Here is a 27112-nt window from a genome sequence, read left to right on the forward strand (position 1 = left end):
CTTGGTCGCCGTAGAGACCCACAATGCATTTATTTTATTGTTCCTCTGACGGACACTGTCCTGCTGGTTTTCTGATCTTATCCCCCACGCCGCCCTGCCACTCACTCACCAGAGTGCCTTGCTTTAAGCAAATGCCGTGTACACTGGGAAATTTATGTGCAATTCCCAATTCTGTCCTCTAAAACATAGTTTAAAATATGGTATGAGAGATGTCTGTCTAGATAAATTGTAGTGAATCTTTTTAGAGGGCTACCAATTATTTTTAAAGAATTTATCCCTTAATTTAACTTTTTAAAAAACACTGCATGTTTACTTATCAAGATTTGCCTAAACTCATGAAACTTATAATCTCATAGTTTTAATTCCAACCTATGGTAAAATTAGGAAAATTTCATGAATTTGGGATTTAATACATCTGAAATACCAAGTCACTCAAATGGAGGACAAAGAGAATAGACTGATTAATCTGTTTGTAATAAAAGACAAAAAGATGTTTTTACTGCTTATAAACACACTGTTGTTGCGTGCCAGCAAGTTGATTCCAACTCATAGCGACCCTATATGACAGAGTAGCGATCCTATATGACAGAGCAGAACTGCCTAATTGGGTTTTCTAGGCTGTAATCTTTATGGGCGCAGATAGCCAGATCTTTCTCCCATGAAGCAGCTGGTAGGTTCGAACCACCAACATTTCTGCTAGCAGCAGAGCACTTAACCATTGTGCCACCACTCTTAAATATATGATCTGTTTACGTAGATAAGGGAAAATTCTGATTAGGGTGTGTCATTGATTGAATTGTGTCCCCCCAAAATATCTGTCAACTTGGCTAAACCATGATTCCCAGTATTGTGTGGCTGTCCACCATATTATGATCTGATGTGATTTTCCTATGTGTTGTAAATCCCATCTCTATGACGTTAACGAGATGGGATTAGCAGCAGTTATTAAAGAAGCACGACTCAATCTACAAGATTAGGTTGTGTCTTAAACCAGTCTCTTTTGAGATATAAAAGAATCGAGCAGAGAGGTGGGGCACCTCATACCACCAAGAAACAAGAGCTAGGAGCACAGCGAGTCCTTCGGACCCAGGGCCCCTGCCCTGAGAAGCTCCTCAACCAGGGGAAGATTGATGACAAGGACTTTCTCCCAGAGCCAACAGAGAAAGCCTTCCCCTAGTGCTAACACCCTGAATTTGGACTTTTAGCCTCCTAGACTGTGAGAGAATAAATTTCTCATTGTTAAAGCCATCCGCTTGTGGTATTTCTGTTATAGCAGCACTAGATGACTAAGTCAGGGTGGTATAAAAATTCAACTTAAAACCAACTTGCAAACCATTCAGATAAGTAATTTTAGCTCACCGAAACTTGCTACAGCCCTGCTGCCTCCCAAATGGCTCACAGGAAAATCAAGGAAATGTTTTCTTCCCTCAAACCAGCATAAACTAACATAGGCAGTGACTCAATGGGTGAGGAGCAATTTGCAAGCCTTGTTTAAAAATCGTATTTCAGAATCACAAAGAGAACGGAAGCTCATGATGTGAACAATTCTTCTGTTAGCTCATTTTCTTTTCAAGATGGGGAAAGGGAAAAACATAGTCTAGTCTCTTTCAAATAGTGTTTTGTTGACAATGAGCTAATCAGAGTGGCAGGAGGTTATAAATTACATAATCACTGTGTAATTAAGAATAAGGTTACTTGACACTTACAGAAACTGTGTAGTTAATATTTCCTAGAGTTAATCGGGTCAGCAGTTCAAACCTGCCAGGCGCTCCTTGGAAACTCTATGGGGCAGTTCTACCCTGTCCTATAGGGTCGCTATGAGTCGGAATCGACGCGACGGCACTGGGTTTTTTTAGAGTTAATCACTAAAAAAAACATACAACCTAAAGAATTAAAAAAACATTGGAAGAATTGAAGAAAATCATAGAAAGTAATGAAGTAAAATAGGCTTTTTTCATAAATGGGTTAAGATACTGATGGTGAGGCAACAGAAAAAGAATCAAGCTTCTGCTGGAAAATGGGGGCTCAAGTTTGGACGCTGGAAAGGAAATGCCAGGACAGGCTCTTGCAAACCTAAGTTGAACGCCTTGCGAAGGTAGCAGTCAGTCTCCAAGTACTTAGCCACAGCCACATAACTCACTGGTTTTGCTGACTTTGGCACAGCTAAAGCTTACTTTCACATAGTCCTAAAGCCATCAAGTTAGTAGTATCACAACCCAGAACAATTTAAACTTAAAGATATAAATGCAGATGTGTTTTCTAAAAATTTTAATGTAAAAGGAAATGCCTGCCAATAGCTATCATTTATTACATACTTACTTCATGTGTATAATATGAAATTGTATTTCTTACATAGTATTTCAAATGCTTACAACAACCTTGGGCGGTGATATTATCCCCACTTCCCAGATGAAAAAAAAAAAATGTATCTTTGAGAAAAGAAGTAATTTCCCCAAGGAGACGCAGTGAAGGAAGGGAGGAGCGAGATTCAAATCTTACCCATTGGCTTCTGAAGCCCTAGTTCTTAGCCACATACCACCTTGTATCAACCACGTCATGCTTAGCCACCTGAGAAAACTCACAAAATACCTATTTTCCATCTCATTGCAAGCCTTGATTATGACTAAATTTTACAGGATTAATATCAGTTACATCATTTTAAAGAATGTTTTCATTTTCTTTGAGAAACTTTGAAAGAAAGTAGGATTGTCACCCGACTGAGGCCATGCATAATTTTGTGCTTCCCCTTCCCAAATTTATTCTCAAACCCTAACTTCCTGAAATGCATGTAACTTCCATTTCATTCTTTTTCAATTCATAAATGTGATTAATGTCTACTATCCATAAAGACTTAGGTGAGACAGAGTTAGATTATAAGAAGTAGCAAGGACCTTTATGTCTCATAGAAAACCATTAGATAGTCCACTGTAAATATAATAGTTTATTGGAAGACAGTAAGGGATCACATCAATGTCCCTTTTTCTTCTCCTGGCCACACAATGAGCCCTCAGTGAGGTAGAAGTTAAAAACGGAGGGACGGCAGACAGGAAGTAAGAAAATCTGAAAGATCACTTTCAGCATAATGGGAAATCTGCACATAGTGGGCACTAAACAAATACTTGTTGAAGTAAAAAAAAAAAATTGAGGAATAGCAACAAAAAAGGAATACAACAATACCTGAGAATTTTATCAGTTTGGAAGCAGTAGCTGATGGTTATTTCAAGGGCAGAAAAGAAGACAGGAAGACAAAGTTTTATTCCTGATCATTTTTGAAGCTAGTTTTCATAATAATGTTTACTTATGCCTGGTAATAGAACTGCACTTATTTACCTTTAATGTTCCACAGCACAGAACATCATGGTTGGATGGAGATGGGAACCATGTGCTGTCACACCTTGCACAAAGCTCTAGGAATTTGCTCTTGACACACAAGGGACAGCTTTTGGTGTGTGTCTTTGACGACAAATGTTTGTTAACTGATTAAAAAAAAAAATCCTGAGCATTTCAGTGAGTTGAACGCTTAAATTATCTGTTCTAGTCCAATAACCCAATTAATCTCCATTTACCACTAAACAAAAGCAAGGTAACCACGAGTATTTTTTAATGAACTGGTTTTCTTTTCTGAAGTCACCCTTGATGAACACTTAACAGAAAGATAATAATAGTAAAAACCAAATTTTATTGAGCATACTATGTACTGAGCATTTTTTGTTTTTACATGAATTATTGTACTCAATTCCTCCTTCTAGTCTGTAAGCGAATATACATTTAAAGATGAGAATATTGAAGATCAGAGAAGTTAAGTACTTTGTGCAATGTCACCAGTTGGTGTCCGTGGTAAACCAGGAGTTGGCCTCAGGCAGTCTGACTCCAGAGCTTGTGCTTTCAATGGCTTTGTCCTACTGTTGCCCACAGTCTGCTAGTTGCTATATGATATTTTTCTTTCTACAACTAAATAGATCCCTTTTCCCCCTGGAATTTTTCTTAAACGACCAGTTGCCACTAGCTGTTGAGTCAGTCCGACTCCTGGTGACCCCAAGTGTAACAGAGTAGAACTGTGCTCCACAGGATTTTCAATGGCTGATTTTTCAGAAGCAGGTCACCAGGCCTTTCTTTCAAGGCACCTCTGTGTGGATTTGAACCTCAAATCTTTTGGTTAGTGGCTGAGCTCATTAACCATTTGCACCACCCAAGAACTCCTTTGAAAGGACATTGACCTTTTGAAATGTGTTTTGGTAGGCAATCTCTAGGAATAATACAAAGATCAAAAAAAAAAAAAAATTTTTTTTTTTTTAAGTGTATGAGAAGCCAGAAATATGAGTGATTAGCCAACAAATTTATACTAGGATTACCATGGACCAAACCAAACCCACTGCTGTAGAGTTAATTCCAACTCATAGGTACCCTATAGGGCAGAGTCGAACTGCCCCATAGGGTTTCCAAGGCTGTAAATCTTTACAGAAGCAGACTGCCACATCTTTCTCCCACAGAGCTGGCTGATGGGTTCAAACCACCAACATTTTGGTTAGCAGCCAAGTGCCACCAGGCTCCTTAGGATTACTGACTCATAGTGACCCTATAGGACACAGTCACGTAGGGTTTCCAAGGAAAGCCTGGTGAATTTGAACTGCCAACCTTTTGGTTAGCAGCCGAACTCTTAACCACTATGCCACCAGGGTTTTCAGGATTACCATAGTCATTTTCAAATTATAATTTTAATCAAAATCATTATTTTGAATAAAAAGAACAAAGCACAATATTCTTTTTATAGAGTTCTTAAATTCTTTCTTCTTCTTTCTCTTTGCCTAGTGCTTATTATTCAGAATAATCAACAGCCAGGGGAACTAAAAGCTTTCTGCTTTGGGGAGTGTAAACCCTAAAAATCAATTTTCTTAAACCAGTTAAAATACTGTATTTAAGGCCAAGGCATTTCCTGGAGGTTGTTGTAGCTGTGGAGCATTTTTAAAAATCATCCAAAAATTAACCAAACCAGTTGCCGTTGAGTCGATTCCAACTCACGGCGACCTCACGTGTTGCACAGCAGAACTGTGCTCCATGGCTTTCATGGCTGTGATCTTTCAGAAGCAGATTGCCAGGACTCTCTCCTGCAGTACCTCTGTGTGGGTTCAAACCACCAACCTGCCAGTTAGTGGCCACAGGCTTGGCCATTAGCACCACCCAGGGACTCCATATGTGTATATAATATACATAGACATAAAATATCTTTGAATGGAAATACATTGGCTGCTGATAGGATGAGGAGGGGTAGCTGAGGTTCAAGAACAAGAGACAGATGTTTCTCTGTATTCTCTTTACATTTTATGAATTTTGAACCATGTGAATATATTACATACGCACATAGATGAGAACTTCTCACAATGTGGTCCCAAGACCAGCAGTAGTATCAGCATCACCTGGGAACTCGTTAGAGATGCAGATTTGGGGCCCCATCTTGGACCTACTGAATCAGAAACCCTGTAAGTTTGGCCCAGTGTCTGTTTCAGCTGTCGTCCAGGTGATCCTGATGCCCGCTAAAGTTTGGGAACCCCTGATAGAGACGTTATGTTACCAAACAGCTGCAACACAAACCCATGGGTATAAAGGTTTTGTTTACCATAACTCTAGTTAAGTACCAAGCAATATCAACATTTTACAAGTATCACGTATATATGTTTTCTCATATTATAGGTTTTGCTCATAATGTAATTAGACTAAAAAAAAAAAAAAAGTGTCTTGGTTGAAAAGAAGGCTGACCTTTACCACATGTTATAATCTCTGTTTCATCCTCAGCCCTAAATCAGCACTTCTGGGCATGCTGCTAAGTTGCTGAAGTTTCAGAATCTTTAGTTACACACTAATCTCAGCTTGAAAACTGCCTTTCATGCCTTCAGTATTTACCTATATTCCGTAGCATTTATCTTTTGCTCCTGTGGGCAAAATAAATCGTTTTAAAATGTGAGAAAGAGAACACTTGTCTTAGTGATAACCTAAGACCTTTCTAAGGACGTGGAAAATAGCTGTTACCTAAATAGCAATTGTACTATTGAAACAGAATTTCCTTCATCCAGTGATTCTGTTTGCTCCTGCTGTTTTAAATGGTAGAGAGGCTACGAACTGTAAGCTGAGAATCCCGAGAGATGTGTTGCCTCTCCTTCCTGATCTATGGTGACCTTTGCATCCTGTGATTCATAACCCATTTGGATCGTGAAACACAGACAAAGGGGAAGCGAGTGACAGTAATGGAGTCCTGTTAGGTTGGGCCTCACAGGAAAGGCAGGTAGTATTTCACGGTGAAAAGGGCTCCTTTCAAGGAGGTGCCCTGAAACAAAAATGGCAGTGCTTTCTCCTCTTTTCTTCTCCTAATGCCATTTCTGAGTCATCTGTGACATCATTGTATACATGCCCAGTTTATTTCTTACTATGAGTCTACATTTTCAGAGTTTGCCAGTTCATTTCATCAATAAGGGAACAGCAGGAAGACAAAAGAGCTGGTCCCAAAAGCAAAGCACTGAGGACAGAGGTTTACAGACACACCAAAATAATTTCACCAGGTTAGGTACCGGGTGGGTTAACTTTCTACAAGACAATGAGATTACATCACCTTTGGAGTTAACCCCCCTACCAAGCTATAACATCATAACAACTTAGCAGTCTTAAAGGTGGCAAACCATCTGCACCTTTGTATCTGTTAAGCAAATATACTGTGACCCAAGAGTGTCAAATGGGGGCTGTAATGAGCTGAATGGTGGTCCCCACAATATGGTCACATCCTAATTCCTGGATCCTACGAATATTTTTTTTTTATGAATATTACCTTATATGGCAAAAGAAGGAATGCTACTTTACCATGACAAAAGATGTGATTAATTTAAGGGTCTTGAAGGGAGAAGTTTATCTTTGATTGTCTGAGCAGACACTAAATGCAATCAGGTGGATCCCTATCAGAGGCAGAGGGAATTTTGAGAGAGAAGAGCAGGCAATGTCACCACAGAGGCAGAGATTAGAGTGAGGCTGCCACGGGCAAAGAGTTCCTGAGTCACTAGAAGCTGAAAGAGGCAAGGAGTGCATTCTTCCCTAGATCCTTCAGGAGCCCCTGGGTGGTACACATGGTTAAAGCACTAGGCTGCTAACCAAAAGGTTGGTGGTTCAAGTCCATCAAGTCTCCGAAGAAAGTCCTGGTGACCTACTTCCAAAATACCAGCCGCTGGCTTTTCAGCAGTTTTACTCCAACACGTGGGGTTGCTGTGAGTCGGAATTGACTTGACAGCGACAGGAACTGGTTCTGGAGCCTCAGAAGGAGTGCAGCCCTGCTGACACCTTGATTTCAGACTTCAGACTGTGAGAGAACAAATTTCTGTTGTTTCAAGCCACCCAGTTTGTGGCAATTTGTTATGGCCATCATAGAAAACCAATACAGACTTACCAGAAAATGTTCTAGCGTGACACCAAGAAACCAGCAATCCCAGTTTGCCTTTTTCAAAGTTTCAGACACATTTCTCTTTAACAGGCCTACTGGATTTCTCAAATGCCTCCTAGTGGATGACCCGGAAGCTGTTCTATCATAATTAGTTGAGTTTTTATTGAACATTCACAAGCATAAGATCAAGCACTCTGAAGACAGTATGTTGGGAGGTAACACTCTGTTATAAACCCCCGTGGTGACAGGGTGCAGCATCAGCTAATCTCTGCCCATGCGCCCTGTCCTCCACAGACAGAGCAGCAGAGGGGCTCTGCACAGATGTGGTTACAGGTGGTGGGGTGGCACAGACAGTACCCACTCACTTGGGGGCCTCTTTTTTCCTCTAAGAGACAATTGTGTCTTTTAGTAACCTCCCTTTTCTTTTTATCTCTCTGGTGATGAAGAGGGAACCCAAGGAAGCAACCTAAGCCAGCCCTCCTGGAACACAACCACACTAACTCCCCAGCAGATGAGAAGCCTGCTCCCTCGAGGCCTGTCACTGCCAGAAACAGGATACAGTAGGCTGAGAAATGTCACGTGCATAGATTAGGAACCAAAACAACTGCCTGTATTATGATCAGAACCAAAGTTAGAAGTGAGAAGTTAACAGTTAATAAGTACCCAACTTTTAAGTTGTTGTATGCCATTGAGTCGATTCCAACTCATACTGGCCCTATTGGACAGAGTAGAGCTGCCCCATAGGGTTTCCAGGGCTGTGATCTTTGCGGGAGCAGGTTGCCATGTCTTTCTCCAATGGAGCTGCTGGGCAGGTTCGAATCGCTGACCTTTGGCTTTAACAGCTGAGCACTTAACTACTGTGCCACCAGGGCTCCATCAACTTACAGAAAGCCTAGCCAATCCTTCTTTATGCCTAGAAGGTCCTTATGTTCTTTTCAACTCATTAATAACAGGGGCCATACGGTTTCTAAACAAAAACATCAGCCACAAGGCAAAAGATTAATTTATGCTATTAATAAATAGACATAAACTATATAGTATCATTTGTAATATATACTTCTCATGACTTTCTTATGATTTATAGCAACCTGTTTACATTTATTTCTCCAGTCTGTAAGCAAAACTCCGTTTGACTAGTGTTTAATTCAATTTTCAGATATTCTGAATTAGTTTTGACTCTGAAACTAAATATGATTGTCTAGGCTTCAAACAAAAGACTTTCATTTTTTTTCAGGATGAATCCAAGGTCTTTCGCTTCTGCAGTGAGTACGAACTTGTTACCACAACACTGCAACACAAGAAATGTCCTATTTTATTTGTTGCTGTTATTGTTGTGAGGTGCTGTCCAGTCGATTTTCTACTCATAGAGATCCTATGTTACAGAACAGAACTGCCCCATAGAGTTTTCTAGGCTGTAATCTTTTCAGGAGCAGATCAGTTGGTCTTCTTCCCATGGAGCCTCTGGGTGGTTTCTAACCACCAGCCTTTGGGTTAGCAGCTGAGAGCTTAACAGTTGCACCACCAGGGCTATTTTATTTACGTAGGAGGTGTTAAATCTGGCTGTAAGCCCTACTTGTTGGGTTGGTTTGATTGTCATTCTCAAGTTTTCAAAGATTCCCCACCCCCCTCTCTGAGTTAATTGTCTGAGCTGAGAGAAGGCAGTGACTTCCTTGGGGCCCAGAGAACAAGGGAGGATACTCCTTCTTGGTAGGTGGTGGCCGTTGACCTGGCCACTGAAGAAAGAGGCACTGGTGACCCCCTCTCTGATCCAGGCACCGCTCTGTCCCCACTGTCCCGCTAGCAGGTCCTGCTCCCCGCTAAAAAAAAAAACCTAGGCAGCCACTAAGTCACATGCAGCACCACACCCCAAACTAGGGCCACCGGGCTTTGCTAGCACAGACCTCTGCTGCTCCAGGTACAGGACTAAAAAGTTAGTCCCCTCCCAACCTCATGTGAGCTCTCTTTAGCCTCCTGGGTTAACCGGGCAGCCTTGACTGAGAACACACAGCTACCTGCCAGAGTGGGAGAAAAAATAGCTCTCATTCATATACTCATGTTTTCATATGTTCAGTGTAGTTTCACTGACAGTGTATATTCCTATATTCTCTGAATGTTTTCAACACGTATTTTCAACCAATACTTATTAACCATCTTTTGAGCACCTACCGTTTGCCAGAAGATGCCAGGGACATGTCATAGGGTAGAAAATATAATGTTTCTATAAATTAACCTTCTACACTCATTAAAGCCAAATGCAGTCTACGACTGTTCTTTATGTTCAGAAAAAAAAAAAAAGTGTCCATAATAATTATTACTGTTTTCAGCCCATGTACATATTATATTCTTGAGGGCTTCTTGACTGACTCCCTCACCCACACATGACCCAGTCAGGAAGGAACAGCGTTTCTGAGCTGTGTGTCTTCCTAAAACAACCAGGAGAACACAGCCTCCCCTATAAGGCAGGATGGTACAGTGGTCACAAGCATGGCCCCTGAAGTACCAGCCTGCCACTCACTAACTGTGGAAATTCAGGCAGGTTAACTAAGCTTTCTGTGCCAGAAGGTCATCATCTTGAAAATGAAGCTTATGATAATCATAGATTTGTTGAAAAGACTAAATGAGTTAGAGTGTCTAGTATATTAGAACAGCGGCTGGCATGCAGTGAGCCCTGGTATTACTACTGTGGGTTAATAAAGAGGATGCTCTGGAGGACCAGGGATGGTAGAGGAAGACTGAACGTCAGCTAAGCTTTATAAATGGTAGGCACTGTCTGAAGAGTTTCACTCTAGAGCTTGGGGAGTGTTTAAAACATCCGATACCTAGGCCCCACCCACAGAAATTCTTATTTACTTGGTCTATGATGAGTGCCAGAGCTGCTTACGTGCATCCAGTAGAAGCCAGGGCTGAGCATCCTTGCCGTAGAGCAATCCACACACAGGCCAAGGAGGCACCACCACCCCCGAGAGATGAGGGGTAGTTACTCTACGAGCCTCTCTCCTGCCTACTCGCCACACTTATCCTCAGCTATACTCCATGGCATCTGGGAGACACTCTCATTTGCCAGGCCCTGTGCTAGGTACAGGGGGTACAGAAGTTACCAGAGAAAATTCCACCCTTGTGGGCCCCACAGTGGAGGGGAAAGACGAGAAAAGAAGCAATTACATGGTAAGAAATTGGAAAAACCTGATGACCACTGACCTAGGGCCGAGCAAACCACAGTAGCCCCTCCTCAGAATCCTGGGGAAGGGTGGAGAACTAAATGTGGAAACACCCCAAGATATGTCAAGTGGAGAAAGCTAACTTGCAGAATGGTATACCATTTATCTTTTAAAGTTTTTTTTTTTTTTTTAAACACAATACTGTATTCTGTCTATGGGTACGTAAGTATGTGTGTAAGTATGAAGAAAAAGTCTAGAGATACACCTCTTATCTGCCATGTTTAATTTTTTTTTAAGAAGGATGCATTTGATTTTATGAAATTAAGAATTAATAACATTAGAAAGTTACCACAGACATATCAGCTGTGTTCTGGAAATATTTGTATTTAGCTAGGTATCATGTTGCCTGCTTATTGTGACAAAGCAGTTGGCATTATCAGACATGATTTTATTAAGTGCCACGTTATTATTTAACAAAGAGTGGCGTCCTGAAGAAATGGGACATAGATGGCTTCATGCTAACAAAGGGAAGGCAGAGGAAAGAGAATTCAGCATGAGGATCTGCAGAGCACAAAAGGAGAAAGGCCCAGAAGCCACACTTCCACCTCTGTAGCTTTTACAGTTTTATCTGTGGCTGGTCCTCCTAACGGAACCCTCGGGGCGCAGTGGTTAAGAGCTTGGCTGCTAAAAGGTTAGCATTTCGAACCCACCAGCTGCTCCTTGGAAACCGTATGGGGCAGTTCTACTCTGTCTTGTAAGGTCTCTATGAGTTGGAATCAACCTGACAGCAATGGGTTTGGTTTGGTTTTGGTAGGTCCTCCTAACAAGTTCCTAGGTGATGCAAACAGCTAACATACTCAGCTATTAACTGAAAGGTTGGAGGTTCTAGTCTATCCAGAGATGCCTTGAAAGTAAGGCCTGGCAATCTACTTCTGAAAAGTCAGCCATTGAAAACCTATTGAGCCGTTCTACTGTGACACTCATGGAGTCTCCATGAGTCACAATCAACTCCATGGAAACTGGTTTGGTTTGGTTTGGGGTTTGTTCCTTCTAAGAAGCTTAAGCTCAAATATCAGGTTCTAGGCTTAGCCTTATAACAAAGATTCTCCATCCTAATTACGTGTTAGAATTATTTGTACAGGTTCACTAAAATAGCACCCTGGAACCAAGACCAATTTAAGTAGGATCTTTGTGGGGAGGGGGGGTCTGAGCATTGGTATTTCAGTATAACTAGGACTGAAACTCTCTGTTAGAAGGATCTTGTGTGTGCGTACACTTTGACAGTTTCCCAGTTTGAGATACATTGTTCTGGCTGAGGGCTCCAGAAATGAGATTAGGTCCTGAGGACTCCAGAAATAAGATCAGGCGCTGAGTGCTCCAGGAATGAGATCAGGTTCTGAGGGCTGCAGAAATGAGATCAGGTGCTGAGGGCTCCAGGAATGAGATCAGGTGCTGAGGGCTCCCAAAATGAGATCAGGTGCTGAGGGCTCCCAAAATGAGATCAGGTGCTGAGGGCTCCAGGAATGAGATCAGGTGCTGAGGGCTCCAGAAATGAGATCAGGTTCTGAGGGCTCCAGGAATGAGATCAGGTGCCGAGTGCTCCAGGAATGAGATCAGGTGCTGAGTGCTCCAGGAATGAGATCAGGTGCCGAGGGCTCCAGAAATGAGATCAGCTGCCGAGGGCTCCAGGAATGAGATCAGGTGCCGAGGGCTCCAGAAATGAGATCAGGTGCCGAGGGCTCCAGGAATGAGATCAGGTGCCGAGGGCTCCAGGAATGAGATCAGGTGCTGAGGGCTCCAGGAATGAGATCAGGTGCTTCTTGAACTCCAGGGAAGTGAGGTGGGAAAAGAAAAAACACTTGTATTTTTTTGTATCATGTGATTCCAGTATTACAGCATGATGTGTTTGGTTGATTTTAGGCCCGACTGACCAAAGAACAGCGCTGGGGAAGTTCACTACTTTCCAGAAACCACTCCTTAGAAGAGGAATTTGAAAGGGCAAAAGCAGCAGTGGAGGTAACCTCTTTTAAATTGGTTTTCTGTTTCTGAGAATAATTAAAAAAAAAACAACAAAAAAAAAAAAACCCAGTGTCGTTGAGTCAATTTCGACTCATAGCGACTCAAACTTCAGCAGGACACATGTGAAATGGGTCTTAGCTTATCAACATAAAATAACTGTGATTATGACTGTTGGAATGAGACATGTTACTGGAGAACCTTTGGTATTCCGTCAGGAATGACTAATAAATGTCACCTCTGTGCCAATTCTGCTATAGATTAGCAGTGACTGTTGGAAGTCCTGGGTCAGAAAGAACTCTGAGCCCAGTCTGGTTTCCATGAAGAAACTATGCCATGTATTTACTATGCCTCTCTCAGGCCAACATTCATACCAGATATTTTTCTCTCTCTAGTTTCTAGCACAAGGTCTGAAATGTAGATCTTGCTGCCCCTGGAGTATGATACCCGGTGGAGAAAGGCATGACTGGGATATTCTAGCACAATGATAACCCATTGTGCCTTCAACCAAATTTTTTTTACTAGTAAGGGTACCCAATTCATTGCTGATAGATCAAGTGAATTACTTGATTTGGATATGGATTTCTATACTTAGTCCTCTAATGAGGAAGAAACAAACCCAGCCTTTGCTGTCATTTTTTAATCCATTTCCTTCCTGGCTGAAATTACATGAGTGCATCATGGCTATCGTCTACAATACTCATCAGACCTTTGCTAGATTGCTATTTCAGAGTGGTGTCTTTTACCGAACCAAAGTATGAACTTGTTAGGACCGCCATATCTATTTCTGATATGAAATCTTGAAAATTGAAAGTATTCTTGGAATACGGTTCGTTTATGTGGCTATCTTACCACTAGAGTTTGGATGAAATGATTATACTATGGACAGTCTTTCAGTAACCCTATACGTGAAATGCAATATAATCACGCTTGCCATTTAATATTAAAAGGCTTCTCTATTCTGGGAAATAATTCTAGCCATAATTTCATATCATCATTCAGAAACCCAACAAGAGAACTCTTTTATCTCACCACAGTACAATCCACCCAAATTTCTTCTTTTAATTTTCACCTTTTTTTAAATTAAAAAAAAAAAAGTCATGAATATTTAGTGCTCTTGAATGTGCCAGTTGAGTTCAATCATTTGTTCAAATACATTGAGGCTGTAGGTCAATTTCTTAAATGTCGACTCAGGAGCTAATTTAAATTTATTTTTTGAACTCCTACTGTGTGGAGCACACTGAATTAGCACTAGAAAGAAGATTATTTAGAACTACAGAATATTGGGTCAGTAAAAATTTTTTAAAGACATTAGAATTTATCTGACCCTATTTATAATGAGAAAGGCCATAGAGTCACACGCAAAAGACTTAATCAACTACAAAGTAACGTATCAAAAATAGATACATGTATATTCACAAAATCCTTTTATCTCACAGTTGGTAGAGACCTTAGAAGTCATCTATTCCAACCCCTCATACAAAACCTTTTTTTTTCCCTTTAAAACATACTTGACAAATTATCACCCTGTTTCTACTTCAACACTTCCAGTTAAAGGCAGGCCACTTCTTTTCAAGAAAACTCATTTCAGTTTTGGACAGTTCTAACCATTAAAATGCTCTTCTTTATATTGTCCTGAAATTTGTCTGCTCACCACTTCAGTTTTGCTTGGTCTTGGTTCTGCCCACAGTGGAGCAAGGCAGAATGAGTTTAATCCCTTCTCTACATGGCCCCACCTCACCTCACCAAGCCTTGTCTTCCTGGCTTCTTCTTGTCTCTCATGGGAATTGAGAGACCTGTGTTGTCATTCTAGCTTTATCACTAAAAGCTGTAAGCACAACATATTATTAACTCATCTAGGCCTCAGTTTCTACACCTCGATGGTCCTTGCCAGCTACAAAATCCTAGGAAGCTGTAAGTCCCTTCACGAGTCATTCACTCAGACTTTACTGGCTACCTACATGTGCTGCTGCAGAACTAGGCACTAGAGGTCAAGAACCAGCTCTGAATGAGCTCACAGCCTAACAAAGCATGGACCAGAGGACCAGCTTGTGGCAAATCACTTGCTCCTTCGACTTTAATTTCCTCGTCTGTAAAATGAGGGGTTTGGGTTTCTAATACACTAAAACTGTATGAGTTACGGTTCCAAGTGAAAGCAGTGAAGTTATGTGTCTCATGGAGATTGCCAAGGAATCAAGGAATGCCTGGTCTACAGAACTCAAAGAGGTCTTCATCCAGACTCCACAGAGAGAGACTTGCCCTGGAGCCAGTACCCTGAATCAGGACATTCAGCCTCCAAAACTGTGAGAAAATAAAATTCTGGTCTTTAAAACCACTCACTTGTGATATTTTTATACAGCAGCACTAAGAAACTAAGACAAATGGTAAGCACAGAATTCCTAGTAAATCAGAAAACTACAATCAAACTTGTTCAGTTGGAAGCCTGGATTGAGAAGCTTCCTTGAGCAGTGAGGGCAGATGTCACTGCAGAGAAGGTGGAAAGGGCTGTGGAGATGAACTGGGGGGGAGAGGGGGTATTTCTGCTAAGCTGATGGTAAATCATGCCTACAAAATTGCAACATCTGTGGAATATTTAGTTGCAGACATTATTCTTCTGCAGGGTCTTATCTAAATTCATGGTCTAAGACATAATCTACTTCAAGGCGTCTTGGAAATATACCTATCCCTTGACACAGCCACTTCTTAGAATTTATCCCTGAGAAACAACTGTGAAAGTTTGTCATATTTTATCCATAGAATTTTTTAGAATAGTATAAATTTGGACACAGCCTACAGTAGAGAATTAACTAAAATATATCCTTGGAAACCCAATCGACTCGACAGCACTGGGTGGGTTTATATTATATCCTTATAGTAAAATGTCATGTAACCATTAAAAATGGCGTCATAGAAAAATAGTTAAGTAGAAACATTTACTGTTAACTAGAATAATAATTTATATACTGACAGTTTTGCAATATTATCCCAATTTTGTAAAATGATAGCATTTAAGTGTGTACTTTGTATACTAAGAATCCCTGGTGGTACGGTGGTTAAGCACTTGGCTGCTAACTGAAAGGTCAGTGTTCCAACTCACCAGTCACTCTGGAACAAAAATGTTGCAGTCTGCTTCCCTAAATAATACAGCCTTGGAAACCCCATGGAGCAGTTTTACTCTATCCTACAGGGTTGTTATGAATTGGAATCAACTCCACGGCAATGGGTACTACCTGCCAGGCACTAAATCAGGAGCTTTACACAGATTATCTCATTTATTCCTCACAGCAATTCTATGAAGAGAGTAATATTACTGCCACCATTTGGCAGATGACAAAACAGAGATTTAAAGAGATTTCAGAGAGTTATGTGGCATTTTATAAGCAATTAACATGCATTGAAAAGCAAATTACCCACATACCCAAATAGCAAGTTGCAAAGCCAGGATTCTCACCCAGACTTCAGAGCCTGAGTTCTTAACCACTAAGCTTAGAAAAAGAACTAAACAGTCAATGCCTAAAAGTTAACAATAGTTACTCCTGGGTAGTTGGATTTGGGGTGATATTTTTCTCCTCTTATCTTCTCTGTATTTTCCAGATATGCTGTAATAAGCATGTATTATGTTGGTAATCGAAGAAAAAGTTGTGCGTTACAGACCCTGGGGTGGGATACAAGACTCTAAAGAGCCAACAGTGTCTCATTCTTCATTTCAAGGGAATGCCCCTGCAGATTGCCTCCTTCAGAAACAGCCTTAAATGCTACCAAGGCAGCGATAAAAATCATGCCTGGAGCAAGTTCGATTTTTCCAAAATCTCCAACTCATATTTTTATATCATCTGTTTCCAGGATCTCTTTTATTTCATATTCTATTCCATTCTTAACTGTTACTTTTTTATGATCATCTTGCCTCATCAACAGGCACCTGGGTCCCTCTTCTCTTCAGCATTCATCCTCACTGAGCCCCAGGCCTTTATCTTGGTTACTTTCAAACACCAAGCTCGTTGCCCTCTATTTGCATTTTCTGTTTTCTTGGCCGGGAAAGCTCTTCCTCAGGCCTTCCTGTGCAGGTTCCTTCTTGTCAGGCAAGTTTCAGCTTGAGCGTGGACACTTCAGAAAAGCTGAACCTGACCACGTGCTTGCAATCACTCTTCCTGGAGTTTTGTTTTTCCTCCTTCTACTCTGACACACATGGGGTCACCATGAGTTGGAGTTGAATTGATGGCAGCTGGTTTTATCTTTGTGTATAAAGTACCACATAAGCTTCTGTTATAATTTAGTCTCTTCATTCTGATAGTTGATGTAAACGGTTCTGTCTGTGGCATATAGATCTCTGCTCAGGACTGTCCTAAGTGTTCTCTGTGTTTGTCTTGGTCTCAATGGTAGTCAGTGAAGACATATCTATAAGAATACCGGTAATGCCGATGACCAATCTTGCCAGAAAGTAGCACTGGGCAAGCTTTGTATTTTTCGTGGTACAAACTAGTTTTTATTCACGTTAATTTGTGCCTGACAACCTGCAATTCAACCAATTTTTTAGTTGAAATGCAGTATCTTACTGAGGGAAAGACAACTAAAAACACGTGCAGGTTTATTGCATGTGGTGAAGGACTTGGGAACCTGTTAATGTGCAGACCGATGACCCTCAAGCTCAAGCTGAACCGTTAGGTCTAGCAAGGCTTTGCATGGGTGGGGCTTTTAGCCTCCATACATTACACACATTTCATTGAAAAAAACTCACTGCAAAACCATCTCTGCTCAAAATACTGTAATTTTAAGGCAAAGAGCCAGCTACTCCTATTCTGGGCTAAAAAATATAATGCATATTCTCTGAGCAGGGGTGGGGGAAAGGAGCTTCCTCCAACTTTCTCCTGGATTTTCTCTAGAGCCAGCAACCTAAACGCAGTCACCCCTGGCACTCCTGGGAAGGCTGCACGGGGGGCACAGAAGTGAGGAGTGGAGAAGGAGCACTGGGAGCTCAGTGAGGCCTGAAGCTGCCTCCAAGGAAGCGAGATCCCTAGAGAGAACTGTGCTGCGTCTGCAGAGGAGAGAGAAGAAGGTCACAGGGGAAGTCAGCACACCTGCAGCCACAAATCAAAAATACCTCCCTTAGGACCTTTAGCACAGAGGAAGGGAGCCAGCCCAGCATCTGGTATTGTGTTTTGCTCGTTAGTCTCTCTAGGCACCTCAGCCTTCAGAATAAACTGGATTTAGCAACAAATTCATCAGACATCTTTAAGCCTCTTGTATGAGTCAGGTCTTTAAATTGTGGCATTGGCAAAGAGTATCAAATATTCCATGGACTGCCAAAGAACGAACAAATCTGTTTTAGAAGAAATACAGCCAGAATGCTCCTTAGAAGCAAGGATGACAAGACTACATCTCACATACTTTGGGCATGTTATCAGGAGGCACCAGTCCCTGGAGAAGGACATCATGCTTGGTAAAGTAGAGGGTCAGTGGAAAAGAGGGAGACCCTCAACGAGATGAATTGACACAGTGGCTGCAACAATGGGTTCAAACATAGCAACGATTGTGAGGATGGCTCAAGACCGGGCAGTTTTTGATTCTGTTGTACATAAGGTTGCTATGAGTCCAAACCGACTTGACAGTACCTAATAACAACAAACAGCATTATGAACTAGCCACTATGATAGGCGTCAAGGATAGAAAATCAGAGATGACACAGTATCTGCCCTCAAGGATCTTGAAGGTATAGGCAGCCCAGGAAATCACTCAAGCTTAGCTTATCACATGGTATCGTGATTATGCGTGTACGTGTCTGTGCGTGCCCTCTCACGAGCAGGACGGTGTCTCACCCTTTATGACCTTGGTGCCTCTCAGAAAGGCTGGTGCAGAGGAGGGCAGCAAACATGTTTGCTGGATAAATACATGAGCAAATGAAAAACTTACTCCTCTAAAGCACCAGTTTCATCTAAGCATCTCTTCTCTAATGGGTACCTCATAAATATCACAGGCTTACTGACTGATTGAAGATGAACTTTTTGTCCTGGAATCAAAGCCTCATCTCCCTATCTCCAATATAATTATAATGCTTGCTTTATGTATTTTAATTAATGTTTTAACAGCTCTGCTTTTGCCCTGTGGGAGGTATTCTTGGGAGCAAATTTTAAAAGGAATAGCCAAATACATTAGTGAGGAAAAATGAGAATACATGAACAGAGAAAAGAACCAGGAGCATAATTTTAAGGCCTCTTGGCTGATTAATATAAAAAAAAAAAAAAATTTTTTTTTCTTTATTAAAGTCTGCTAAAACCTTTGAACTCTCAGAGTTTCCTTTCCCCCAGTTCTTTTCTCTTTGAGCTTTATTTGCCATATTCTTTGTGATAGTCTAAAATGTCCACAGATTCTTTGATACTCACTTCAAAACTTGGAGCTAAATTCCCTTCCCCTTGAGTGTGGGCTGGACTTAGTGACTCACTTCTGTTGTTGTTGTTAGGTGCCATCGAGTTGGTTCCGATTCATAGCGACCCTATGGACAACAGAACAAAACCTGTCCTGTGCCATGCTCACAATCGTTGTTATGCTTGAGCTCATTGTTGTAGCCACCGTGTAAATCCACCTCATTGAGGGTCTTCCTCCTTTCCGATGACCCTATACTCTGCGAAGCATGATGTCCTTCTCCAGGGACTGATCCCTCCTGACAACATGTCCAAAGTATATGAGACGCAGTCCTGCCATCCTTGCTTCCAAGGAGCATTCTGGTTGTACTTCGTCCAAGACAGATTTGTTCATTCTTTTGGCAGTGTATGCTATATTCGATATTCTTCGCCAACACCACAGTTCAAAGGCGTCAATTCTTCTTCAGTCTTCCTTATTCATTGTCCAGTTTTCACATGCATATGATGTGATTGAAAATACCATGGCTTGGGTCAGACGCACCTTAGTTTTCAAGGCGATGTCTTTGCTCTTAAAGAGGTTCTTTGCAGCAGATTTGCCCAATGCAATGTGTCTTTTGATTTCTTGACTGCTGCTCCCATGGCTGTTGATTATTGATCCAAGGAAAATGGAATCCTTGACAACTTCAATCTTTTCTCCGTTTATCATGATGTTGCTCATTGGTCCAGCTGTGAGGATCTTTGTTTTCTTTATGTTGAGGTCCAATCCATACTGAACTCTGTGCTCTTTGATCTTCGTTAGTAAGTGCTTCAAGTCTTCTTCACTTTCAGCAAGCAAGGCTGTGTCATCTCCATAACATAGGTTGTTAATGAGTCTTCCTCAAATCCTGATGCCCCGTTCATCCTCATATAGTCCAGCTTCTCGGATTATTTGCTCAGCATACAAACTGAATAGGTATGGTGAAAGAATGCAACCCTGACGCACACCTTTCCTGACTTGAAACCAATCAGTATCCCTTTGTTCTGCCCGAACAACTGCCTTTTGATCTATGTAAAGGTTTCTCATGAGCACAATTAAGTGTTCTGGAATTCCCGTTTTTCACAATGTTAACCATAATTTGTTATGATTCACACAGTCGAATGCCTTTGCATAGTCAATAAAACACAGGTAAACATCCTTCTGGTATTCTCTGCTTTCAGCCAGGATCCATCTGACATCAGCAATGATATCCCTGGTTCCACATCCTCTTCTGAAACTGGCCTGAATTTCTGGCAGTTCCCTGTCGATATACTGCTGTAGCCATTTTTGAATGATCTTCAGCAAAATTTTGCTTGCGTGTGATATTAATGATATTGTTCTATAATTTCCACATTCGGTTGGATCACCTTTCCTGGGAATAGGCATAAATATGGATCTCTTCCAGTCAGTTGGCCAGGAAGCTGTCTTCCATATTTCTTGGCATAAATGAGTGAGCACCTCCAGCGCTGCATCCGTTTGTTGAAATAGCTCAACTGATATTCCATCAATTCCTGGAGCCTTGTTTTTTGCCAATGCCTTCAGAGCAGCTTGGACTTCTTCCTTCAGTACCATCAGCTCCTGATCATATGTTACCTCTTGAAATGGTTGAATATCGACTAATTCTTTTTGGTATAATGACTCTGTGTATTTCTTCCATCTTCTTTTGATGCTTCCTTTGTCATTTAATATTTTCCCCATAGAATCCTTCACTATTGCAACTCAAGGCTTGAATTTTTTCTTCAGTTCTTTCAACTTGAGAAACGCCAAGCATGTTCCCCCCTTTTGGTTTTCCATCTCCAGTTCTTTGCACATGTCATCAAAATACTTTACTTTGTCTTCTCAAGCCGCCCTTTGAAATCTTCTGTTCAGTTCTCTTTCTTCATCAATTCTTCCTTTTGCTTTAGCTGCTCGACGTCCGAAAGCAAGTTTCAGAGTCTCCTCTGACATCCATCTTGGTCTTTTCTTTCTTTCCTGTCTTTTCAATGACCTCTTGCTTTCTTCGTGTATGATGTCCTTGATGTCATTCCACAACTCGTCTGGTCTTTGGTTGCTAGTGTTCAATGCATCAAATCTATCCTTGAGATGGTCTCTAAATTCAGGTGGGATATACTCAAGGTCATATTTTGGCTCTCGTGGACTCGCTCTGATTTTCTTTGGTTTCACCTTGAACTTGCATATGAGCAATTGATGGTCTGTTCCACAGTCGGCCCCTGGCCTTGTTCTGACTGATGATATTGAGCTTTTCTAACAAACACAACAAAGGGGCAGTGATGGTGTGCAACTTTGAAGACTAGGTCATAAGAGGTGCTGAGGTCTTCTCCTCGTTCTCTGCCCCTTGACTTACTCAGTCTGGAGAAAACCCAGCTGCTATGTCACGAGCTCCCTCAGCAGCCCATATGGTAAAGAACCAAGGCTTCTACCAATAGCCAGTGAGGAACTGAAACCTCCTGCCAACAGGCACATGATCAAGCCATCTTGTTGGTGGAACCTTCAGATCTAGCTGCGCCTTCAGATGACTAACGGATCAGCCAACAGCTTGATTCCAACCTCATGAGAGATTCTGAGCCAAAACCACCCAGCTAGGCTTTTCTCAATTTCTTGACTCAGAAAGTATGTGAGATAGTAAACGTTTGTTGTTTTAAATTTCTAAGTGTTGGGGTACTTCATTAAGCAACAATAGACAATTATTACATGGTTCTACTCCTCCCAGTCCCCTACCTTCAGCCCCAAAATGCTGCAAAAATGGGGACATTACTCAGACACAATTTATTCGCTCATTTTAGAAGAATTGGATTCATTTCTAACTGGTCCTGATGAGCTCTCTGATCACCAAGGGAGATTGAATGGAGAGGCCTCTTTATGACAGTCCATGCTTCTTAGGGGCACTTCATCCTTCACCAAGGATTCCACCAGGGACTTGCTCTCTCTTATTCGCAGTCCTTAGACCCCTCTTCATGACAAGCTTCTAACTTTCCGTTTCTCTGTCCTGTCTCATAAAGCACAGCCCTCAAGATAGCATTCCTCTTTTCTCTCCAGGCTTCAGGTGAACCTTCCTTCCAGCAGCATTTTATGAAAAATCACAGACAAAGTTGTTAATTACTGTTACAAGAACACAGATTTTGAAAGAGCTTAATGCTAACTAGTAATTCCTCATTCTAGAAATATAAAGACCTTCTTTATCTTTCTTTAAGTTTAACTAGGAGACATACTATATTAAACAACACAACAGCTAAACCAGCTCTAGTTTAGCTTAAGCTTACAGAAAAATCCAGACATAAGCTTAGAAATTCTTTCCATGTAGAGATTTTTTTTTCACCTGAAGCTTTTTACTGTGTATATACCATGGATCTAATAGGCATCTCAGAAATATAATACGACTGAAGGAAATTGGAGACCATTGAACCACCTTTATTAGTATAGGATTATGTAAGAAACTGCTGAGCTGGGTGCCCTCCTACCAAGAAGATTATCTATTTCTAGCATCCCCTTATATTTCCTTTTTGCTTTCTATGACAGTGTCACCTCTTGGAAGCAAGTAGAAGGGATTAATGGGTTAAACTCTACTTAAAACATTATGACTTAGATTCAATATCTAAAAAAGAGAGAGACTTCTGAAAATATATGAAAACATTCTTTGGGCAATATTGAAGGGGTCTTGAGGTTAACTGCTAAGATACAGATTTCTTAAAGCTTAGCCCTTCATGTTAGCTGGCATGAGTCCCACGTCAAATTGTAGATAGATCCCATAAAGATTGGATGTGTTTTGAGTTCACTGGGTAACTGGCTAAAGTTTATTTGCTCTTCCATTGATTCAATTTGCTTCCATTTTAAGAAACAAAGTTTGACTTCCAAAAATAATATGAAGCCTGGATAAGAATTATTCTAAAGTGACTTATGATGAACCCCCGGAGGTAATATAGATAAAAGTATAAAGAGGTATGAAATGGTTTTAGAAAAAATTATGGATAAGTGATTACTAAAAGGAAGAGAGATATTTTAAGTCCACCTCTAATTTTTTAAGGTTGGAGTTATGAACTGTTACCATATTCTTTCACTGTTCCTTGATATCTACTTTAAAGTGATGAAATTTTTACTTGACCCATTATAAGAAAACCTCAGTTAATTATCCACAGATCAATCTTCCAGAACAATCGTATTTGTAGACTAGCTCCTGACCAAAGAGCAGCTTGGATAAATTCCCGTAACTTCAAAACTGAGAAATCCAGGATCTACATTTTGGATGTCATCTCATCAACAAACACTTACTGAGCAAATAACTGGAAAAGAAGTTGAACACAAAAGGACATAAACTCTATCTAAGCCAACCCTGAGCATTTATGGGCTGCTCTGTGTGTCTGTCTGCAGGATCAGGATGACAATTTTTACCCTTTTCACTTCAAAGAGATGCTCTACAGACCACTGAGACTGTAGGTTAAAAGTAGTTTAAACTGTTTGTTGGAAGCCTCTGTCCCCAGGAATCAAATATAAATCTTACATGGAAAAGTGAGGTAGCATGATCATGTACATAAAAGGAGTCTCAGACTGGACATGGGTTCTGGTTCTAACGCTAACAGCTGGCCACTTGGGGCTCAGCTTTCTTATCAGTAAAATGAGAGGTTTGAATTAGATCGAATTTCATGGTCCTGGTCTGTAAGACTAATGGAACATGGATGAACATTTTGTTTTCATAGTTGTGTATCTATCTTAACATATATTAGAAAAATATAATTAGCACTTTAAACTTGTGGTTTCACAGACATTATTGTTTAGGCAAGTCTGGGTGGCACAAATAGTTTGAGCTCAACTACTGGCCAAAAGTTGGTGGTTCAAACCCACCCACCAGCACCTCTGGAGACAGGCCTAGGAATATGCTTCTAAAAACCTATGGAGCAGTTGTTCTCTGCACACATGGGATCACCAGGAGTCTGAATCAACTCAAGGGCAACCAACAACAACAACAGAATTGGTCGAGCTTATTTAGCTAAAAAAACTTCATCTATTATAAGATATATTAACTAAATAATAGTAGAAACACAGCAGTGGCAAACGTTGTAAATTTAGGGTCAAATGACTCAAGCTTAGGAAATAGTGGGATTGATGGATTTAGAGCTCCAGGATTAGTTAAGGTAACACTAACAGCTATTAACAGATGCCCAAAAATAAAATTGCTTAAAAAAAATTGTTTCTTTTATGTGTAACAATACAAGTCCCAGACTGCTGGGCAGATCTGCTCCAGGCTACCATTCAGGGTCCCAAGATCCTCCATCTTGTTTCTCCTCGAGTGTTATCCTCATCTGCATAGCCAAAGGGTGTAAGTGTGTCCTTGCTCCAAACCCCACGCAGGGGGAAGAGAGTGTGGAGGAGGAAGGCCCATCATCCTGAAGGCTCTAGACCAAACCTTACCTGTTCACTCTCCATTGGTGGTAACTTAGTCAAGCCCTCTTCACTCCAAACTATGAGGGAGGCTAAAATATGGCCACAATTCTATGACCACAGAAGAAAAGGGACAGTATGTTTTGATTGGTAGCAAGTAGTCTCTGCCACAGGTCCCTTCCAGCTCTAATAGTCTAAGTAAAATTTGAGGTGTACATACCATGTTCATGAATAGGAAGGCTTAACATTGTGAAAATGTCAATACAACCCAAAACAATCTACAAATATAATGCAATTCCAGTCCATATTCCAACAATGTCCTTCAATGAGATGGAAAAACTAATCACCAAATTTAAATGGAAAGGAAAGAGGGCCCGGATAAGCAAACATTACTAAAGAACAGCAAAGTAGGAGACCTCACATTCCTCAATCTCAGAACCTACTCTATAGCCATGGTAGTCGAAATAGCCTGCTACTAGTACGACAGACACATAGACAATGGAACAGAATTAAGAACTCAGAAGTAAATCCATCCACCTATGGATGGCACATCTTCAACAAAGAGTCGAAGGCCATTAAATGGGAAAAAGGAAGTCTCTTTAACAAATGATGCTGGCAAAACTGGATATTCATTTGCAAAAAAATGAAACAAGATTCATATCTCACACCATACACAAAAACTAACTCAAAATTTATCAAAGACCTAAATGTAAAACCTAAAACTATAAAGATCATGGGAGAAAAAATAGGGACAACACTAGGGGCCCTAATATATAGCATAAGTAGAGTACCAAATATAACTAAAAATGCGGCACAAACAACACAAAATAAACTAGGTAACTGAGATCTCAAAAAAATTAAACACTTGCATTCATCAAAAGACTTCACCAAAAAAGTAAAAAGAAAATCTATAGACTGTGAAAAAATATTTGGCTATGACACATCTAACAAGGGTCTAATCTCTAAGATTTATAGAAAACCTCAACATCTCATGAACAAAAAGACAAATAATCTGTTATGGGTTGAATTGTGTCTCCCAAAAATGTGTGTCAACTTGACTAGGCCATGACTCCCAGTATTGTGTGGTTGTCCATTTTGTGATCTGATGTGATTTTCCTATGTGTTGTAAATCCTACTTCTATGATGTTAATTGTTAGAGGTATTAGAATGAGAGGCAGTTAAGTTAATGAGGCAGAACTCAACCTACAGGACTAGGTTGTATCTTGAGTCAATCTCTCTTGAGATATAAAAGACAGAATCCAGCAGAGAGGAAAGGGACCTCATTCACCAAGAAAGCAGCATTGGGAGCAGAGTGCTTCTTTTGGACCTGGGGACCTCCTTGCACTAAGAAGCTTTTGACTAGAGGAAGATTGACAACAAAGACCTTCCCCGAGAACCAAAAGAGAGAGAAAGCCTTCACCTGGAGCTGACCTTTGAAATTCTAGCCTCCCAAACTTTGAGAGAATAAATTCCTGTTTGTTAAAGCCGTCCACTTGTATTTCTGTTACAGCAGCACTAGATAACCAAGACAAAATCCAATTAAAAACTGGGCAAAGGCAACTACCACTAATGACTGCCCCTGCAGGGAACACAACATAGAGTCCCTGAAGGAGCAGGAGAAAAGTGGAACGCAGAACTCAAATTCTAGTAAAAAGACCAGACTTAGTGGTCTGACTGAGACTGGAGGGACCCAGAAGACTTGGTCCCCGGACTCTCTATTAGCTCCAAACTAAAACTATTCCTGAAGTCAACTCTTCAGACAAAGATTAAACTGCACTATAAGACATTAAGTGATACTCGTGAAGAGTGTGCTCCTTAGCTGAAGCAGATACATGAGACTAAATGGGCAGCTCCTGTCTGGAGGCAAGATGAGACGGCAGAAAGGGACAGGAGCTGTTTGAATGGACACGGGAAATACAGGGTGGAAAGGAGGAGTGTGCTGTCACATTATAGCGAGAGCAGCTTGTATCACGTAACAGTGTGTGTCAATTTTTGTATGAGAAATTAACTTCAAGTGTAAACTTTCACTTAAAGCACAATAAAAAAAAGTGTTAATAAATAAATAGTTATATTTCCTACTTTGAAAAAAAAAAAACAAACTGGGCAAAGGAAACAAATAGACACTTCACCTAAGAAGACATTCAGGCAGCTAACAAACACATGAAAAGATGCTCTCGGTCATTAGAGAGATGCAAATCAAAAGTACAATGAGTTAGAATTTTGTTCTACAATTTTCTCCAGCTCTGTCCTGGACCCTCTATTGTGATCCCTCTCAGAGCAATCAGCGGTGGTAGCCAGGCACCATCTAGTTGTACTGGACTCAGTCTGGTGGAGGCTGTGGTAGTTGTGGTCCATTGGTCCTTTGGACTAGTCTTTGCTTTGTATTTTTCATTTTCTTCATTCTCCATTGCTCTAGACGGGGTGGAGCCAGTGGAGTATCTTAGAGTTACCATCTCACCCTGACAATAATGGCACTGATCAAATAAAAAAAAAAATGCTGGCAAAGTTGTGGGAGATTGGAATTCTTATACACTGCTGGTGGGAATGTAAAATGGTTCAACCACTGTGGAAAACAGTATGGTGCTTCCTTAAAAAACTAAAAATAGAATTACCACATGATCCAGTAATCTCACTCCTAGGTATGTATCCGAGAGAAATAAGAGCCATAACACAAGCAGACATATGTATACCCATGTTCATTGCAGCATTTTTCACAATAGCAAAAAAAGATGGAAACAACCTAAATGCCCATCAGTGAATAAACAAACTGTAGTAA

General features: G+C 40.8%; 1 protein-coding gene across 3 annotated transcripts in view; it reads left to right on the plus strand.

The window, feature by feature from the left end:
• The window catches only part of PEX5L (peroxisomal biogenesis factor 5 like), a 199262-nt gene that overhangs the window by 117816 nt on the left and 54334 nt on the right, over window positions 1-27112 (plus strand). For all 3 annotated transcript variants that reach the window (XM_064279716.1, XM_064279725.1, XM_064279720.1), the window contains one exon: window positions 12496-12591. In XM_064279716.1, the coding sequence (XP_064135786.1) occupies window positions 12496-12591 (96 nt within the window). The remainder of the gene's footprint in view (window positions 1-12495; window positions 12592-27112) is intronic.

This window comes from Loxodonta africana, chromosome 1 (genome assembly GCF_030014295.1).
Source record: "Loxodonta africana isolate mLoxAfr1 chromosome 1, mLoxAfr1.hap2, whole genome shotgun sequence".
In the NCBI taxonomy this organism is placed as follows: Eukaryota; Metazoa; Chordata; class Mammalia; order Proboscidea; family Elephantidae; genus Loxodonta; species Loxodonta africana.